Source organism: Bos javanicus, chromosome 28, assembly GCF_032452875.1.
Source record: "Bos javanicus breed banteng chromosome 28, ARS-OSU_banteng_1.0, whole genome shotgun sequence".
Taxonomy (NCBI): domain Eukaryota; kingdom Metazoa; phylum Chordata; class Mammalia; order Artiodactyla; family Bovidae; genus Bos; species Bos javanicus.
The window spans coordinates 47,292,205-47,312,432 of record NC_083895.1 but is presented as its reverse complement, the minus strand read 5'-3'; the positions used below and the strand labels follow the sequence as shown (position 1 = coordinate 47,312,432).

At 41.9% G+C, this 20,228-nt stretch overlaps 1 protein-coding gene across 7 annotated transcripts in view; it reads left to right on the top strand.

Annotated features, from left to right (window-relative positions):
• The window catches only part of COG2 (component of oligomeric golgi complex 2), a 62,468-nt gene that overhangs the window by 17,706 nt on the left and 24,534 nt on the right, over positions 1–20,228 (top strand). Inside the window, exons 1-6 of one of the 7 annotated variants that reach the window (XM_061405771.1) lie at positions 2,358–2,548; positions 3,577–3,660; positions 11,929–12,090; positions 13,236–13,301; positions 17,256–17,336; positions 19,117–19,220. In XM_061405771.1, the coding sequence (XP_061261755.1) occupies positions 2,477–2,548; positions 3,577–3,660; positions 11,929–12,090; positions 13,236–13,301; positions 17,256–17,336; positions 19,117–19,220 (569 nt within the window). In that variant the 5' untranslated portion in view covers positions 2,358–2,476. Of the gene's footprint in view, positions 1–2,319; positions 2,549–3,576; positions 3,661–11,928; positions 12,091–13,235; positions 13,302–17,255; positions 17,337–19,116; positions 19,221–20,228 lie in introns of those variants that run through there. The other 6 variants (XM_061405769.1, XM_061405773.1, XM_061405774.1 and 3 more) reach the window with 6 other exon arrangements.

The following is a 20,228-nucleotide window of genomic DNA, read 5'->3' as shown; positions in this document are numbered from 1 at the left end:
AGGATGAGATGGCTGGATGGCATCACTGAATCGATGGATGTGAGTCTGAGTGAACTTCGGGAGTTGGTGATGGACAGGGAGGCCTGGCGTGCTGCGATTCATGGGGTGGCAAAAAGTCAGACACGACTGAGCAAATGAACTGAACTGCAGTGATTTTGGAGCCCCCCAAAATAAAGTCTGACACTGTTTCCACTGTTTCCCCATCTATTTCTCATGAAGTGATGGGACCAGATGCCATGATCTTCATTTTCTGAATGTTGAGCTTTAAGCCAACTTTTTCACTCCCCTCTTTCACTTTCATCAAGAGGCTTTTGAGTTCCTCTTCACTTTCTGCCATAAGGGTGGTGTCATCTGCATGTCTGAGGTTATTGATATTTCTCCAGGCAGTCTTGATTCCAGCTTGTGCTTCTTCCAGCCCAGCATTTCTCATGATGTACTCTGCACATAAGTTAAATAAGCAGGGTGACAATATACAGCCTTGACGTACTCCTTTCCCAATTTGGAACCAGTCTGTTGTTCCATGTCCAGTTCTAACTGTTGCTTCCTGACCTGCATACAGATTTCTCAAGAGGCAGGTCAGGTGGTCTGGTATTCCCACCTCTTTCAAAATTGTCCACAGTTTATTGTGATCTACACAGTCAAAGGCTTTGGCATAGTCAATAAAGCAGAAATAGATGTTTTTCTGGAACTCCCTTGCCTTTTTGACGATCCAGCGGATAATGGCAATTTGATCTCTGGTTCCTCTGCATTTTCTAAAACCAGCTTGAACATCTGAAAGTTCACGGTTCATGTACTGTTGAAGCCTGGCTTGGAGAATTTTGAGTATTACTTTACTAGCGTGTGAGCTGAGTGCAATTGTGCGATAGTTTGAGCATTCTTTGCCATTGCCTTTCTTAGGAATTGAAATGAAAACTGACCTTTTCCAGTCCTGTGGCCACTGCTGAGTTTTCCAAATTTGCTGACATGTTGAGTGTAGCACTTTCACAGAATCATCTTTCAGGATTTGAAATAGCTCAACTGGAATTCCATCACCTCCACTAGCTTTGTTCATAGTGATGCTTCCTAAGGCCCACTTGACTTCACATTCCAGGATGTCTGGCTCTAGGTCAGTGATCACACCATCGTGATTATCTGGGTCGTGAAGGTCTTTTTTGTATAGTTTGTGTATTCTGGCCACTTTTCTTAATATCTTCTGCATCTGTTAGGTCCATACCATTTCTGTACTTTGTTGTGCTCATTGTTGCATGAAATATTCCCTTGGTATCTCTAATTTTCTTGAAGAGATCTCTAGTCTTTCCCATTGTATTGTTTTTCTCTATTTCTTTGCATTGATCACTAAGGAAGGCTTTCCTTTCTTTGAAATGATCACTGAGGAAGGAGATATGGAATAATTTCTGCCATATCAATAAACAAAGGATATCACAGTCATCAGCACTTGCAGCCACCATGGAAGGTGAGCTAGTGAGCCCTGAGGGTATTCAGGACGGAAATAGTGCCTGCCATCTAGTAGCCATCAAACTGCAGCCATTCCCTATGGTGAGTCCTGAGGAAGCTCAGGATGTGAAAACAGACTACTGGCCCCAGATAGTTGAGAGGCATATCAAAGGAATAATCTCAGTAAGCCTAGTCTCTTGCATCTTCCTTTACATAGAAAAGCACTAAATTTCTCAACTTGGGATATCTGGTTTTCTTTAAGTTACAAAACATTTTTGACGTTCAGACTACCTACACTTTGTTGCAAAACTTCTATATAACCTGTCCCCCACCTCCCTGCCTCCTCAGAGCAGTTCTCTCAGGGTCACTTGAGCTTCTATCTCCCGGACTTGAAGTCCTAAAAATTCTCACCAAATAAAACATAACTCTCAACTTTTAGGCTGTGAATGGTTTTAAGTAGACACTGGCTTAGATTAAAAATAAATATGTATGCACATGTATTTTGTGTGCTATGTTCTGACTAGGTAGGTGATGAGGTGCTCTTTAAGAAGAGTGAAGACCCAAGGTTACTCCGACCTCCCACCTGGATCTGAGCCAGACCCTAGAGCAAGATCAGGGAGAAGATCTTGGAAGAATGCTGCAGGCAGATTTTTCCCAGTGGAAACGGTGGCTGGAGAGGGAGCCCCAGACTCCTCCAGCCAGTGGTCTTCAGCCTCAGACCTACCTCAATGGGAGCCAGACTGCCCAACCCAGCTTGCCTGAGCTGCAGTGCCGCCCTCCGCCGAATGGAGGCAGCATGACCTGCAGCGCGATGGCAGCGCCGATCCCCACGCCCCTCTTGGCGGCGGCGGTCGGAGGCCGGCCCGCGGAGCCCTCGCCGATTGGCCCCGGCGGCCGCTGCCATGTTGGCGGAAGTGGCGCTCTCTGTGCCGCGGAAAGTGGCTGTGGCTGTGGCTGTGGCTGCGGCTGCACGGTCGGTCCGCACAGGGTCTTCCTTCTTCCCCTCGCCCGGGGTTGGCGCTGAGAGGCGGCGTCCGGCGGGATGGAGAAAAGTAGGATGAACCTGCCCAAGGGGCCAGACACGCTGTGCTTCGACAAGGACGAGTTCATGAAGGTGCGCGCCGGGGCTGCGCTCCCCGAGCTGAGGCGGGTGGCCCGCCTTCCTTTCCCTCCGGGGCCTCCTCGGGCTGCTCTTGCTGGGTCCTGGGCCGCGCACGCCCCGGATCAGCCCCCGGCGGGACCTCGCTGCCTTCGCAGTGAGTCTTTTGGCCTCAAGTGTGGCCGGGGCAGCCTTCTGTGAGAAGGCACTTCTGTGAAATTGTGCATAGTGACGAAAAGGCCTGAAGTTGTGAGCAAGTGGTTTTGAGCTAGGTGTAAAAGCTCCTGTTATTATCCGAGCCCGTTACCATGCAGTGCAGTCGGAGTTGCCAGATCCTAGGCAGACAGAAGTTTGTCGACCGCCGCCTTGCACCTAGAAACCCAGTACGAATGTATTGACCAAATTTCTGGACCCACGTCCCTACCCAGGGATTAGGTGGGTGGAAAAGGCAATCGAAAGTTTTTCCTTAACGTTCGCCTAAAGTTTCTGAATGGGATATCTAGAAGATTAGAATCTTATTACTGATTTTGTTGCAGTACAACAAAGCAAACCATTTTGCTTTTCTAAAGTTACTCTACTTTTTATAAGGTGAACTTGAAGTTAGTCTGCAGGTAAATGTAGGACATGAGGTTACATAAACAGAATTGAAATATTATGGATATTAAAGGTTTTATCAGGCGCAGCCTTGAAAATGTCCAAGATTTGAATCAGAGCTGGGAGAAACTTTGCGTATTTTTTTGGTGTAATGCTCTGGGACTGTACATACACCATCAAGAAATACAATTATGCTTTATTTCTAAGGATTCGGGTTTTTTATATCACTTAGCGGCTGCTTTCAGTGTTAAAAAGTTAAACGTTTTTGCTCAGTAGACACTTAAACTTTTGAGCAACTGAATTTAAGTCTTACTTTTTTTGTTTTTTTGATGACTTCAAGTCATAGTATGTTTTTTTCTTTTTAGCTTCATTAGTTTATCTTTTTCATACTTGCATTCAGTTCATAGTCTCTGGTTTTAAAAAGTATTTACATCTGTTCTTTTTTATAGCTGAGTAGTATATACCACCGGAGAAGGCAATGGCACCCCACTCCAGTACTCTTGCCTGGAAAATCCCACGGACGGAGGAGCCTGGTGGGCTACAGTCCATGGGGTCGCTAGAGTCGGACACGACTGAGTGACTTCCCTTTCACTTTTCACTTTCATGTATTGGAGAAGGAAATGGCAACCCACTCCAGTGTTCTTGCCTGGAGAATCCCAGGTACGGGGGAGCCTGGTGGGCTGCCGTCTGTGGGGTCGCACAGAGTTGGACACGACTGAAGTGACTTAGCAGCAGCAGAATGTACCACATGGACATGAGCTTGGGCAAACTTGGGGAGATGGTGAGGGCCAGGGAAGCCGGGTGTGCTGCAGTCCATGGGGTCGCAAAGAGTCAGACGTGACTTGGGGACTGAACACCACCGCATCTTCTTTATCCATTCCTGTGAGCTTTTAGATTGTTTCCATGTCTTGGCCATCGCAAATAGTGCAGCAGTGAGTATTAGGGTGCGTGTATCTTTTCAAATGATGATTGTCTTCAGATATACGCCCAGGAGTGGGATTGCTGAATGATATTGTAGTTCTATATTTAGTTTTCAAAGGAGCTTCCATATTGTTCATAAAAAAGAGCAAAATAATGCCATTTGCAGCTACATGGATGGACCTAGAGATTATCATACTAAGTGAAGTAAGACAGAGAAAGAAATATATCATTTACATTTGGACTGTAATAAAAATGATACATGCATGCATGTATGCTCAGTCTTAAGCAACTCTTTGAAACTTCATGGACTGTAGCCTGCCAGTCTCCTCTGTCCATGGGATTTTCCAGGAAAGAATCCATTTCTTTTTCCAGGGGATATTCTTAACCCAGGGGTGAAACTCACGTCTTCCATGTTTCTTTGCATTGGCAGGTAGATTATTTACCACAGAGCCACCTGGGAAGCCTGAAAAGTGATAACAAATGAACTTATTTACAAAACAGACTCACAGATCTCAAAATTAAATTTATGGTTCAGTTCAGTTCAGTTGCTTAGTCGTGTCTGACTCTTTGCGACCCCATGGAGTGCAGCATGCCAGGCCTCCCTGTCCCATCACCAACTCCCAGAGTTTACTCAAACTCATGTCCATTGAGTTGGTGATGCCATCCAACCATCTCATCCTTTGTCGTCCCCTTCTCCTCTCGCCTTCAATCTTTCCCAGCGTCAGGGTCTTTTCCAATGAGTTAGTTCTTTGCATCAGTTGGCCAAAGTATTGGAGTTTCAGTTTCAGCATCAGTCCTTCCGGAGAATATTCAGGACCAGTCTCCTTTAGGATGTACTGGTTGGGTCTCCTTGCAGTCCAAGGGACTCTCAAGAGTCTTCTCCAACCCCACAGTTCAAAAGCATCAATTCTTCAGTGCTCAGCTTTCTTTATGGTCCAACTCTCACATCCATACATGACTACTGAAAAACCCATAGCCTTGCCTAGACGGACCTTTATGGTTACCAAAGGGGAAACACGGGAAGAGGTGATTAATTAGGAGATTGGGATTAATATATACACACTACTATATATAAGATAGATTAGCATAGGTTTACTATATAGCACAGGGAACTCTACTCAGCACTCTGTAGTAACCTACATGGGAAAAGAATCCAAAAAAGAGTGGATACGTGTGTGCACACGAATGACCTACTTTGCAGCACACCTGGAACTAGTACAACACTGTATGTCAACTATAATAAAAAAAAAAAAATTAAGTGATGAAGTTTTTTAAAAAAAGCATTTCCATCTGGATCTTCTCCAGTGTGGCCATGTCATTTTTATTATGCAGGCCATCTAGACCCAGGAATAATGTGCTCTTGTTCTTGTACAGTGATGTTTCTGCTAAACCTCTGTTATGAAGGGCGTAATTTGAAAGGGAGTACAAAGTGAACTTGCTGATCCACAAACACTTTGTTCCATCTCCTGGCTGAGAACTGTCCTGGAGCAAGAGTAGAAGAAAAGAGCGTGATGAGGCGAGGTGTGCTGAGAGAAGCCGGGGCACAAGCAGAGATTATGGGCTTTGTTCTGGTCAAGAATCTCAGAATACAGAGAGCTTAACGTGACCAACTTTTGCCTTCAAGGCTTCCTTCAGGCTCTTGCTAGCCTCACCATGTTTCTTGCTCTGAACTGATAGAATGCCTTTGGGAAGAGAGGCTTCAGAAAGTAGAAACCTCAAAATAAGTTCTAAAGTAGAACTTGATGAAGGAGAGAGCACTGGGGAGGTGGCTGAAATGGCAGCAGTTCCATATTCTTCACGCCTCTGAATGTGCTTTGTAAGTTGTAGTGCTAATACATGTGACCACTTCACGTGTAAAAGAAAAATACACAGGACAGCTGCCCTGTGTTAGATGTTGATTTTCTAGGTGAGACTTGGAGATAAAGGTTACTTGCAGTTTATGTTTCCTTCAGAGAGACATTTTAAAAGTTTTGGTCACATGGCAGAAACGTTAGGTAGAGAGTTTGCCTTTGGGGTTATATTTCTTAAGTCTGTCTGATTCAATGCATATTGTAATTTGTGTCTGTGAGAAAGTTAGAGAATGTCCGATTTGCATTAGGAGAGTGGAGGTTGCTCAAAAAATCCAGTCATTGGAAACTTTGTCGCACACATGATGAGGGCCTGTTAGGACAATGGTAGCAGTCATTCATTTACTAAACATGCACTCATGGATCACCTTGAGAAGGAAATGGCAACCCCACTCCAGTATTGCATGGAGAATCCCATGGACTGAGAAGCCTGGTGGGCTACAGTCCATGGAGTTGCAGAGAGTTGGACATGACTGAGTGACTATCACTTCACTTCATTGATCACCTGCTTTGGGTCTAGACTGGATAGTACAAGGGTAGATAAGATTTAGGCTTTTGAGTATGGTCACAGAAAGACCACAGTGTGTGCTGAGAAACTGGACTTAGTCCAGAGAGGCTGGGAGGATGACCAGAATTGAGACGGGAGAAGTAGAAAGACAGCTGGGTGGGACGCCAGTTGGCCTGTGCGCTGCACTGAGGGGTTTGCGCTTGATGAGCTACAGTCAGGTGTAAAGCAGGAAATACGTAGTCGTGTCTGCTGCATTGAACCCGTGTTACAGGATGCTGTGCCACTGGTTACTTCGGGTTAATATAGGGTTCTATTTCAAGGGGAAATTATGTTGGATTTGAACTGATGAGCTAGTGTTTTGACTTGGGCCATTCTTGGATGTGTATTTCAGTCCTAACTCAATGTCGTAGTGGTATCTCAGACTTTTAGGAAGTTATTTAATAAATGCTTAAGAAACAACCAACTACCTTTCTGAACACAGAGACAAAAGAGGCTACTTAAAATGCTTCAGTGGCCCTTGTAAGATCTAATGAGAAATACAGAGCACAGGACAGATTTGTGAAAGATGTAGGTGATCAAAAGCCAAGAGTGGCAGATGGTAGTGGAGGTGCCATCACTTGGGCACCTCTGTCACTTGGTAATAGAGGTGGTGATGACATCATATCATTAGTTTTGTCAGCTTAAAAAATACAAAAATCCTTAGTGAGGGCTGATAGCCAACTAATACATGAAATAGGACGTAAGATACTAGCAGTACGGGAGAGAAGAGGCTGCTAACAACGGTAAGTTAGACCCATTCACCTAGGTGTGCTGTTGGAATCTGTCCTTCTATCCCAGCATGTGACTTCTATTTTATAGAAAAAATAGTGCCATCAGGTGGGAACTTCTTCATCTTCACTGCTTACAACTCCATTCTTTCATGTGTGCCCATCCCCTTTCTCCTCGCCTGTTTGGGAAGGGGTTTCCTTCCTGAGGTTGGTCCTTCCCACCCCACTCCTCCCCGAGCTTGCAGCCCAGACTCCCTGGGCTCTCCCCACCCTCTGATTCACCTCTCCTCTGACCTCAGCCCCAGTGGCTTTCACACACGCTCCTGCTTTGGTCTCTTCCTCTTGACCCTCCTGCCTCTAGTCATTTTCATATCACTCTCTTCCACATCACAGCCAAACTCTTGAGTTGTTTTTACTTTTGTATATGCTGATTGGCTATTTGTATATCTTTTTTGGAGAAATATCTATTCAGATCCTTTGCTAATTTTTTAATTGGTCTATTTGTCTTTTAACTGTTGAGTTGTAAGTTTTTATACCCCGGATATTAGACCCTTGTCAGATACATGATTTGCAAATATTTTCTCCCATTCACTGGGTTGTCTTTTCACCTTTTAAATAATGTGTTTTGACACACAAGTTTTAATTTTGATTGAGTTCAGTTTATCTTTTATCTTGATGCTTTTTCTATTAATGACTGCCTAATTCAAGGTCACACAGATTTTCACCTCTTTTCTTCTTAGAGTTTTATTGTTTTAGGTCTTCTATTTGTCTTTTAATCTATTTTGAGTTAAATTTTTGTGTATAGTGTGAGGTTGGTATCTAAATTCATTCTCTTCCATGTGGATATTTTCTAGATAATAATACCAATTGCTGGATGTTTAGTAAATCTACAGTATAAAGTGAGACTTTCTGGTAAATGAAATGTGGCAGTTACTACATGCCACTGTGAGTCTGAAGTTGTTTTCTCTCATAGCAAAAGCTGCCTGATCCAATATTCATAGATGTTCTAAGTCATTTTCTCTTGTGTAGTGCAACATTTGTTTATCCAAGAACAAATATATAAATGTCAAATTGAGCACTGATATTGCCTAATAGCATTTGTTAGAGCTCAAGTTATATGATTTAGAATGCCATCATGAAGTTCAGATCTGAACTTCATCCATTTGAAGTTCATACTTTCAAAGTAACAAGCCGAGTGCTCTGCATAGAGTCATATGGCTGGTCAGTACCAAGGCCAAGATGTCAGGCTGAGTCCTGCCCCCACATTCTTTCTGTGATTGTTGTGTTACTGTGAGTCTAAGGCGTTATCTGAGGTAGTCTCAAGAAGTAAAAGAAACAGATGGTTTTTCACTAGGTGGCTGTGAAATGATAGTTTGGTAAGAAATCTCTTATCTGACACTATTATAGCAGGTGTTTGGGTGATTAGTTAAGAAAGTCAGTTTTCATAAGTACTCTTATGGAATGGTGTATGTTGTCCTTAACATATGTGTACATTTGTTCTACATTGATGTGGCATGAAACTCTTTTCTCTGAAAATGTGTCTGCGAATTAGATTGTTTTGTTGTACTTTAAGTTGAATGAGAACCCTAAGGCATTTGCAGAGAATCTGGTATAGAATCCTTCAAGATGTATGTGATCCTCCTTCCCACAGTACTACCTGGTTCATGGTCATCTCGTATATTTAATATAATTCAGCAAAAATTGGCTTATCAGTTTCTCAGTATCAGGTCTTTGCAAAGCATCTGCCTTAGTTTTCATGAAAAACAGTTATCATTTTGTACTTATATTTTGTTGGTTTACACAATGTTTAATAAAATTATGTAATTTTGGTGACAAGTATAAGTGGCCTTAACAAGTTTGGGAATCATCATACCTGATACTTGATAACTAAACAGCTCAGTTAGTACTGAAGTCATAAGTAGACAGTAATTTGCTGTCTATATGCCTGTGTGCCTACCAGGGGCATCAGAATGTTATAAAGGGAAATAGGGCATAATGATTCTGTTCAGTTGAATACTCAACATCCATATAAAATGTCAATACCAATTAATATGTATTATGAAAAGACATTGAAGTTATATGTAAAAGGAGAAAAATAGCTTAGAAAAGTTTATTAAGATTCTGTGTGTGTGTGTGTCTGTGCGTGTGTGTGTGAACATGGAAAAAGGTCAAGGTTTTCATTCAAGGAGGACCCTACAACACTTACCTCCTCCCACGGACACACGCAATCAGTAGCTACACATGGCATAGTTTCCTCCTCTGAGCAACTCCTGCACACCTGGCAAACAGCCCACATCAAAGTGGAGAGGAGAGGCTGAGACATGGGCTCGCCATCCACCCCACTCCCAGCATGGTGACCCACAATCGGAAGGAAGCTCCCATCCCCAGCTGCTCCCTGAGAAGTGAAGGGTCAGAACCCTAAGCTTGGCACCCCTCCTTTAAAGACTTTTACCTGGGAGATGAGCCCCCAAACATCTTACCTTTGGGCACCTGAAAGACCCACCAGGCTCATCATCTGAGAAACAGCTTTTGAAGGGCAGCATGAACTTGGTCACCCTCCTGGGGCCTGGCACAGGGACAGCAGCTGAAAAGGGCCCAGACTTTCTGTGGAAGAGGCTTGTTTATCTTAAAGCATCAGCCTGAGGGGCCGGCCTCTAATTTAACAGTCTCTGGGGGCTTGGAGGCTGGCAGGAGCTGTCTTTGCTCTCTCTGCCTCATTCCAGCTGGACAGTATCTCCTAGAAAGGAACTTGTTTACTGGTCTGGTGCCCTGATGTCTGCAGTTGCTGCCCAGAAACAACTCTAGGTCACCTGGCTTTGGTGGCCAGTGAGGCTTACATTTGTAGGTCCCCAGTGTTCACTGCACTATGATTTGTAATAGTCAAGACATGGAAGCAGGCTTAGTATCCATCGATAGATGAATAGATAAAGAAACCATGATATACACACCCCCCACACACACACACAGAGGAATATTATTCAGCCATGAAAAAGAAATAAATCTAGACTCCTCTGGTGGTACTGAAAAGGAAAAGTTAAAATTTTACATAACCTCCTGCTCATTCTGCCTCTGTAACTCAGCTTGCTCCTTGCAAAGTCTGGATCACATAGGTCATGTAGTCTCAGAAACTAGGGACTTAAAATACTAGGAACTGGAGCTTATCTCACCACCCTTGTCCTGCTCTTTGCAATTCCCCAGCCCCTGTAAACCTGCTTAATCATGCCTATCTGTGTAAAGGTCAGGCGTCCCCCTCCCCATCTTGACTGCTGTTCTCCTGCTCATGAAACTGCTTAGTTTAAACCAGCCTATTTGGTTTAAACGAGCTAGTGTTGCCCACTGTGGTCTGTCTATAAGAACTCTGGAACCCCTTTGTTTGGGGCTCAGAGCTTAGAGTGTCAACTGCTCGGGGCCCGCTGGTGTAATAAACATGAGTTCTCCAACTCTGCGAGTGTGGTGCTTGGTTTCTCGATTACTGGTTTCTACAACAGTACGATGGCTAAGAATCTGCCTGCCAATGCGGGGGACACAGATTTGATCCCTGGTCCGGGAAGATTCAACATGCCACAGGGCAGATAAGCCTCTGAGCCACAGCTACTGCGCCTGTGCTCTAGCGTCCATTGCCCACAACAAGAGAAACCACCTCAATGAGAAGTCTGCAAACCACAACGCAGAGTAGCCCCTGCTCGCCACAACTAGAAAGCCCGCACGCAACAATGAAGATGCAGCACAACCAAAAATAGTAAATACAAATATTTTTAAAAAAGAAAGAAATCTTGCCGTTTGTAGCAACGTGGATGGACCTTGAGGGCATTAATGCTGCATGAGTTAGGGAGAGATGGCCATGGCCTCACGTTTATGTGAGATCTAAAACTAAAACAAAAGTTAACTCAAAGGTACTGAGAACACATGGCTGGTTGCCAGAGCAAGGGTTGGGGAATGGACGAAACGGGTGAGGGGTCAGATGGTACAGACTGCTGGTTAGTTAGTTACATAGGTCATGGGGATGCGGTGTGAAGCATGGTGACTATAGTCAATAATACTGTACAGTATATTTGAGAGTTTAAGAGAGTAAATCTTAAAATTTATCATAGCAAGAAAAGGAAATTTGTAACTGTGTGATGGATGTTACCTCATCAATCCTCACAGTGAAAATATTTGGGAAAAAAATTCCAGGAAGTTTCAAAACACAAAATTTGAATTTGCGGCAACAAATAGTTGGCAACTATTTACACAGTATTTTCAATTATCTATATAACATTTACATTTTATTGGGTATTATGTAATCTGGAGATGATTTAAAGTGTATATAATACTGTGCCATTTTATATTAGAGACTAGGACATACTAGATTTTGGTGTCCTTGGAGGTCCTGTAAACAGGCCCCTATGGATGCTGAGGGATGGCTTTATTTATAGGTTGAAATTGTCACAGTGAATATTTGTTACTTTTAAAACTCAAGGGAAAAGCAACTATTTGTGTCTTGAGAAGAGCCTGTTTAACGTGTGCAGTTAAAGACAAATGGACGCCTTTCAGGATTTAGGCAGCAGGAGAGAATGCTGTGGGCCAGGGCCTCCCTCTTGGCACCTTGATGGTGTGCCAGCACCTTTACGTCCTGTGTGTTTTCAAGTGCTTTATCCTGACAGCAGTTAAGCTTTCAAATGAACAGAATGGTGCTTCTCTGTTATTCTCTCTCCTTTTATTTTTATATGTAACGTGATATTGTTGCAATAATTCTTTTTTTTCTGGTTTTATTTTCAGGAAGACTTTGATGTCGATCACTTTGTGTCTGACTGTCGGAAGCGAGTCCAGCTGGAAGCACTCAGAGATGACCTGGAGCTCTACTACAAGCTGCTTAAAACAGCCATGGTTGAGCTCATCAACAAGGACTACGCAGACTTTGTCAACCTGTCAACTAACCTGGTAAACTTGAAATCCACACTTCCTACCTGTCAGTGTATTTACACATGTACTGCACACCTTTTTTCTCAGTCATGTTTATTCTTAACAGCTATGAGTCTTATTAGAAACCTTTTAGTTATTTTTTTTCCCCCAGAAATTTGAAGGGGTTGCTAATCTTATTATTAAAGGAACTAAACTTTCTGCATACATTTTCTTTTTTTTTTTTTTAACAGAGCCCCTCCCCCTGCATACATTTTCTTGTTTTTAGTTTGATTATTTTTTGAATGACTTATTAAGAAGTGGTGAAAAGTAAAGGATAGCAGTACCAAGAGTGTTTGTTTCTGTTAGTTGCTAATTGATTGCCATGAAATCTCACCAGTTTAGACTAATTTCCGAGAGCAGATACCAACTCCTCTTAAGGAAATGTTTAATTTACTTTCAAGTACGTGTGCTAGCCAGAGATAGGTTGAGAAAACATTGGCCAGTATTGATCATTAAGAAGCCTATTTTTATACATTTTATAAAAATATAGGAATTGTTTATAAGAAGCGTGTCAATTACTTGGAAAAAGTTGTTTAGAAATACTTGAGTTTTCATAGTTGTGAAAGTCTTGTTCATATTTTGTTTTTAAGTCTGTCAAAAGAGGTATGGAAAATAGCCCTCTCTGTGGGAATTTCAAGAAGCTTGAGAATAATGAGCCATATTTGCTTTTGGGAAATACACCACTAAGATAAATGTTCCAGTAGGATTAGAAACCCTGAAAATTTTATTTCCATCCTATTTAACTTGGATTTTTCTGAAGGGTTGTAATAATGCTTAGGAGAGATGTAGTCCATCAGACTTTCATATCATAAACAACAGAGATAGCTATTTTTCCTGTTAGTTTTTTAAGTCATTTAAAAAATTTCATCCAAAGACAAATTGTGCATAGAAATTTTTGATTTATTATGACTTTCCTTATTTTTATAGTTCTTATATATCAACAGGTTTCTCACATTCAATGAGCAATATTTATGGCAAAGTAACATTTTTGTTATGTAGTTACTAGCAGCATATAATTGTACAGAAAGAATAACCTAAGTCTAATGCTGCTGTGATCATTAAGCACAGGCTTCACTGTTAATCCTGGCCCTGATGTGTTTGTGCCAACGTGATTTCGCCTTCAGGTTGGTATGGACAAGGCCCTCAGTCAGCTTTCTGTGCCTCTGGGACAGTTACGAGAAGAGGTGCTGGTAAGTCCCCAAATGCTGTGCTCTGCTGCGTCGCTCAGTCGTGTCCGACTCTGTGCGGCCCCACAGACGGCAGCCCCCCAGGCTCCCCCGTCCCTGGGATTCTCCAGGCAAGAACACTGGAGTGGGTTGCCATTTCCTTCTCCAACGCATGAAAGTGAAAAGTGAAAGGGAAGTCGCCTAGTCGTGTCCGACTCGTAGCGACCCCATGGACTGCAGCCCACCAGGCTCCTCCGTCCAGTCCCCAAGTAACAGTAAACAATCTACCGTGAGGCATATTACACTGTTTGCCTTTTCCAGGAATTCTTTTATTAATCTGTTATATTGTTGCGATTGTTGCCGTTGGTGTTTTTCAATGTTCCATGATTATAGTATAATACTTTAAAAATGTAAATGATTTGCATGTGCTATTACAACCTAAGAACACATTTGGTTTGAAGATGGCAAATTCTCAAGAGTAGACACTTTGAACGTCGGGGAGGAGAGGGTGTTTCCGATTTAAACTTGCTGATACCACCTTCCCCATGTGTAGGTGGGCTCCAGCCTAGAACTGCCTTACTTACAGTTTAGAGTTTGTCATTTCACAAGTGTTTTCCCAGACAGTATTTTATATGTAGTTAGATTCGTGGACCAGTTTATACCAGCCATTTAACCCCTGATGTAACTGCAGGATAAAATAAATGTCATGTAATACTTAGTTTCTCTGAGAAAACCTCTCCCTTGGGAATGGAACCGTCTGCCTCTAAGCCCTGAGAACAAGGACTTCATCCGGGAGAACAGTGGAGGGGGAGTTTTGGCATCACCTCTGACAGAAAGCCGTGCCGCCCTGTCCGCCTCACCCTCTAGGCTGTGCTGGCACCTGGCCTTCCACTCCGCCTTAGCGGTGAAGACGGCACCGTCACTTCCGCGTGTGTCAGCACTGGAGCACGCCAGACCAAGTGGCCTTACGCTCCTTGCCTCCAGACAGCACCTGGCACATGCAAGGCTCTCAGTAGATAGCGTAGTACAGAGGTTCTGCTTGGATAAAAGCTGTAGGACATGCAGGACAATGGGAATGTCAGGGCTGACAAGTCCGGAGGAGGGTAGGCAAGAAAAAATTCGTACAAGAGGTTAAGTTGTGAGCTATGCCTTGAACTAGCAGATTGTTTGAAAGTTTGTGTCTTGTTTGAATTTTATAAAGCTTATTAAAGTGCCTTTTGTTGGAATGGAAGAGAAAGAAGTTTTTGGTCTGCTGCTGGATTCCACACCAGCCTCTGCATGGCCTTCCTGCCTCCTTTTCAGGACTCCTCTTACTTCTCCCAACGTGTAGCCATGACATTTCCTGAGCTCCGTCCTTTATTAACCCTCCACTCTTCCTCTGAACTGTCTCCACTCTGCTGACCTGTTCTTGAACTCCCTCGACTGCTCTCATGCGTTCAGGCTCCTGTCCTACACTGCCAGCTGCCAGCACCACCTCCCATCCCTTACTCTGCAGCTGTCTTTATAACCATCCTTCTCCTCATCAGCCATAGACCTCACCTGCCTTTTTATCTCAACTCAAGAAGCTTCTCTGAGATTTTAAGATCACTGAGGGATAAGACTGTTTCTATCTAATTCATCGTTGTATCCTCATTGGCTGACAGTTAGTAGACATTTCATATTTGTTGAATGAATTAATTCACTTTTTATAAAATTTTTGTGATTTGTCTGGTGGTGGTGGTGGTGTAGTCACTAAGTCGTGTCTGACTCTTGCGACCCCATGGACTGTAGCCTGCCAGGCTCCTCTGTCCATGGGATTCTCCAGGCAAGAGGACTGGAGTGGGTTGCCATGTCTAGTTTATTCTAATCGTTTCTTTTACCTTTGTTTTGGCCTGATTCTTCATATTTTGTTTAATTTATTAGCTTCTGGACATGTTTCTCCACCTACGAGCTGCCTTTTCTTGGCCATTCTGTTCCTTACTCCTTGATTCGTAATATCCTTAGAACAGCATGGCATTGTGATGTATCGGTGCTTAAGGATTGTTTAGTTCCTGATAGAATCTAGTCTAAAATTCTCCTAAATCATCCCCCCACCCGTTTATTTCTACTTCTGTCCAAAACGCAGCTGCTGGGCACGCGGGTGCACCCTCCAGCCCCGCCTGTGCCCTGTCAGCCGTGCCTCTCCACCCTCTGTCTTCTAGCGACTCCTCCCCTCCTCTGTCGGCCTCCACAGGCTCTCCAAGTCAGACTCGAGTTCCATCCCCTGTGCCAGATTTTCCTGATTCTTTGATTCAGATGATTCTGTTCCCTGACCACGTTTGACGGTGATTGTATATGTATTGGGTTGGCTAGCAAGTTCCACTGGTTTTTAAGTAAAAATAAAAGACACAGTTTTCATTTTCACCAAGAACTTTACTGAACAGTGTATTCACAGTTTTGCTCCACTACCTTCTGCCGTTTTTCTCAGGCAGCTTCATAATTCCATCTTCCCAAAACTTTTTATATTTTTGAGCAAAGAACTGTTGCAGGTGTCTTTTATGGTCTTCCAGGCAATTGAAAATTTTCCATTAAGAGAATTTTGTAAAGACCAAAATAAGTAGAAATCTGAAGGTGCAGTGTCTGGTGACTATGGCGGATGAACCAGAACTTCCCAGCCAAGCTGTAACAGTTTTTGCCTGGTCATCAAAGAAACCTGGTCTTGAGTTATCCTGATGCAAGCTGATGCGTTTTCTGTTGACTAATTCCAGATGCTTTTCGTCTAGTGCTGCCTTCAGTTTGTCTAATTGGGAGCAAGTACTTGTTAGAATTAATCATTTGGTTTTCCAGAAGGAGCTCATAATAGAGAATTCCCTTCCAATCCCACCATATACACAGCATTACTTTTGGATGAAGAGCAGCCTTACGTATGACTGTGGTGGTTCATTTTGCTTGCCCCACGAGCTCTTCCATTCCACATAATTGTACAATATCCACAGAGGATGAGATGGTTGGATGGCATCATCGACTCAATGGACATGAGTTTGAGCAAACTCTGGGAGACAGTGAAGGACGGGGAAGCTTGGCATGCTGCAGTCCACGCGATTGCAAAGACGGACGCAGCTGAGCAACTGAAGAACAACAGCAATCCCCTTTTCTCTCTCCTGTCACAATTTGTTTTAAAAATTAAACATTTTTGTTATGTTTAAGTAGAGAATTACCTGTGGAAATATGGTCAAGAAGGTTCTTTTTTCGCTTCAGTTATGTGGAACCCAAATATCAAAACGATTCACATAACCAACCTGGTACAAATGGTGTTCAACAGTTGATTTGAATATTTTGAGTATGTTGGCCATCTCCTGCATGGTATAATATTGATTGTTCTCACTTAAGGTCTCAATTTGATTGCTGTCAACTTCAACTGCTCGTTTTAACCATGGCGAAATCTATCCAGTTAGAAGTCTACAGCACAGAACTTTGCAAGGCATTTTGACACTTCAGTCAGTCAGAGCACCTTCTCCATACATTGCACAAATCTTACTTTGCATTTCAGTTGTATTTTTACCTTTCTTGAAATAATAAAACATAATACACAGAAAATGTTGATTTTTTTTCTTCCTTTAATATTAAAATGACTACACAAAAATTCAGTAGTCTTTTTTTTTTTTTAATGCACACTGATATGACAGCTGTCACAATACAGTCTTACAAAATTATTTCTAATGAAATTAAAGACAGCCAAGCACTACTAGAACCATCTTATGGTAAAAAGTAAACTAACTTTTTTGCCAACCCAATATTGTTATTCTTTTGGCCATTAGTCCTCTGTGATCATGGCTTTATATGTCATTTTGCCCTCAAATCATGAGTACCCTCAGCACCAGTTGTATTTGATATTATGTATTTTTGTCAATATCTACATAATACTGGCCCCAAGATAATTAAGTTACATGGAATTTAATGTATAAGTTTCGTAATACCACAAAACAATTTGTGTAATACGTTTTCTTTATTCTTTTAAAGAGTCTTCGGTCATCTGTCAGTGAAGGAATTCGGGCAGTAGATGAACGACTGTCTAAACAAGAGGACATTAGGAAAAAAAAGGTATCCTTGAGTGTCAGACTGTTAAACATGGGCTTATGGTGGCACCTGGGAGCTAACGGCACTTTCATGGATGCAGTGTGATGGCCTCCTCTTGGTGCCTTTGCAGAGAGGAGTGTGGGATCTTCCTTTCTCTTTAGGGATCAGCGTTCAGCCAGGCTCCTGAGGGGTTCAGCCAGAGCTGGGGCCCAGGTCTTCTCATTCCTTGGCTGATTAAAGTTCTATTAATAAGAACGGTGTGGTAACTAACTGAAGAAAAAGACAATGTTGCATATTCTTCTCGTGCTTCATTAATGATAGCATTAAAAGTTTTAAATACAGATTTCTTATGCTACACGCCAGCTGAAAGCCTCATGTCTTCTCAACTCACCATATGAACCTTTTTTCTTTTTTCTCCCAAAACTGTTTCTGTGCTTATAATGTCATGTTAACTATTTGAAATAAAGCAGAATTTTAGAGGTACCCAAATGGACACAAAATTAGCATTCCTCAATTTTTCCAGAATAAGGAACCGTAATAATGGTATCAGTGAAGCATTTTACAGTTTAACAGGCATAAAACTAATTTCTCAGCACCCTTGTAAAGAAGATATTCAAATTTTAGTGATTAGGGAGCAAGTAGGCCTGTAAGGCCAGCTCTTGGAATGTTGTGCTGCAGGTTGAGAGACTGGTGTGTTGCTCTCTCATTCTGCCACGTTTACTTCTTTTGCTTCCGCTTCTTAACTGTACCTCTGCATGCACTACTTTTAATTTTTAGCAGTCTTATGTTTTGATTTTATTTTCTGACTTTAATGGATATAATAATACATTATATTATTATATGTCCGTTATATATATATAATAATAATATATAGTATATATTATATCCATTAATATTGGATATAATAGGGTTAGAATTTGAGACAATTATCAGCTTTTGTCCAGAGATTTCAAGCATGTAGTGCCTTTCTAGAAAGGTTGTCAGCTCTGTGAGAGCAGGGACCCCGCCTGTTCCATCCCCTCGTGTCCTCCCCGTCTGGAACAGTGTCTGGTGTCCAATAGGTGCTCAGTAACTATTTACATATTTTATTTTGTCTTTTTTTTCATCAATTTTTATTGGAGTATAGTTGCTTTATAATGTTTTAGTTTCTGCTGTACAGCAAAGTGAATCAGTTATACATACACATATATCCCCTCATTTTCAGATTTCTTTCCCATTTAGGTCACCACAGAGCATTGAATAGAATTCCCTGTGCTGTACAGTAGGTTCTGGTAACTGTTTGTTTAATGAGTGACTTTATATCTTTCTGTTCTTTTAAGGATGGGATTTTTTTATAATGCTCAACTTCTTTGATAATGTTGTGTAATAATGTTGTTAATGAATTGATGCTTAAGCATATAATTGTGTCATATACATGTAAATAGGATAAAGGTGATCAGAAGCTACAGTTATAACATGAAAAAGGGTCATAAGAAAATAAATGTAGTACCCATAGAGAGGTTCATTTAAGATAGGAAAAGAAAGGAATAAAAGTGTGGGAAATGAGAAAACAAGAAGTCTAGTTTTCTTCTTTTTTTAACTATAAACTTATAGTAGAATATTGAAAATGTGCTTCTTGATACCTAAAATTAAGATTTGCATCCTTGGGAATTCAGTTTTATGTAGAAGTATTCAAAATATAGAATGCCCTACATAGCCTAAGTTGACTTTTTGCTTTGTATTTCCCTGTATTTAGAATGGGGAAATAAGATAATTAAGATTAAATATCGTGATAACTTTTTTTCCCTTAATTATTATTTTATAGATATGTGTGTTGCGGCTTATACAGGTTATTCGATCAGTTGAGAAAATTGAAAAAATCTTAAATTCTCAACATTCTAAAGAAACATCTGCACTAGAAGCAAGCAGGTAAGTATTTTCTTTACTAAATATTACATAAATTAATACTTCACATCTAGCCTAATTTTTTTTTTTTTTGGTAGTTAAAATTCATTTCTGAAAAAGGAGAAAAGCCAAGTCTATGGTTCAGTGTTTTTGAGTGTAGCTTGTGGAAAGTGGAGGGTGTGAGATGGCAAAGTTTATGATACATCCTTATAAAGCCTTTATGGTTATGGGCCACAGTTCCAATACATCACTTCACAGGGAATCAGAGGAGTGTGCTTTTATTGCAAGAATTTTATCTTTGGAATTGCTTTATAGAAGCACTGGCAAAATTTTGTTGATCTTCAAGATATGAATAGCTTTCCTCTTTCCTAAAGTCATTTAGACCAGAGTAATGCCCAGAGTATTGCCACTTAAGTGTCTTGCCCTAGGATTACATCATTAAGAAACAGGATAGGCACGTTTAGTTAACATTTGTCAACAAGAAGAAAAAAGCTTGTGAAATTAGAAAAGGATGACCATTTTCTTTGTTACATACTGCAACTGTCTTATCTTTCTAGTCTGAATTTTAAATCAGCCAGGTAGGTGAGTGACTCAGAAAATGAGCAGCTCATACCAGCACCATGGGAAGCACCGTGGTGCCGTGGACAGATGTGTGCTGTATATTCCACGGGGCAGCCTGAGCCATGGAACTCCACTCCTGGGGTCATTGACAGTGGAAGGCTAATGGGAACTCCTCTGGCAGGGTTGTCAACACTGAGATACCGTCAGCCCACACCTGGCATGTAGTAGTAGGCCCTCAGTTCAGTTCAGTTGGTCAGTCATGTTCGACTGTTTGTGACCCCATTTGATGGGTCATCCCTTCTGACCCATCCAGGGGAGCTGTTTGTCTCCAACTATTCCAAGTCTCTTGCCCTCAGCTGCCTTGGCAGCTCCTGCCAGCTTATCCTCACTCGACATCCACTGTACCTGCCTTCCTGTTTTCTTTCCAGTTTTGTCCATTCCTACTCTTCCTTTGATAGAAATGCATCACAA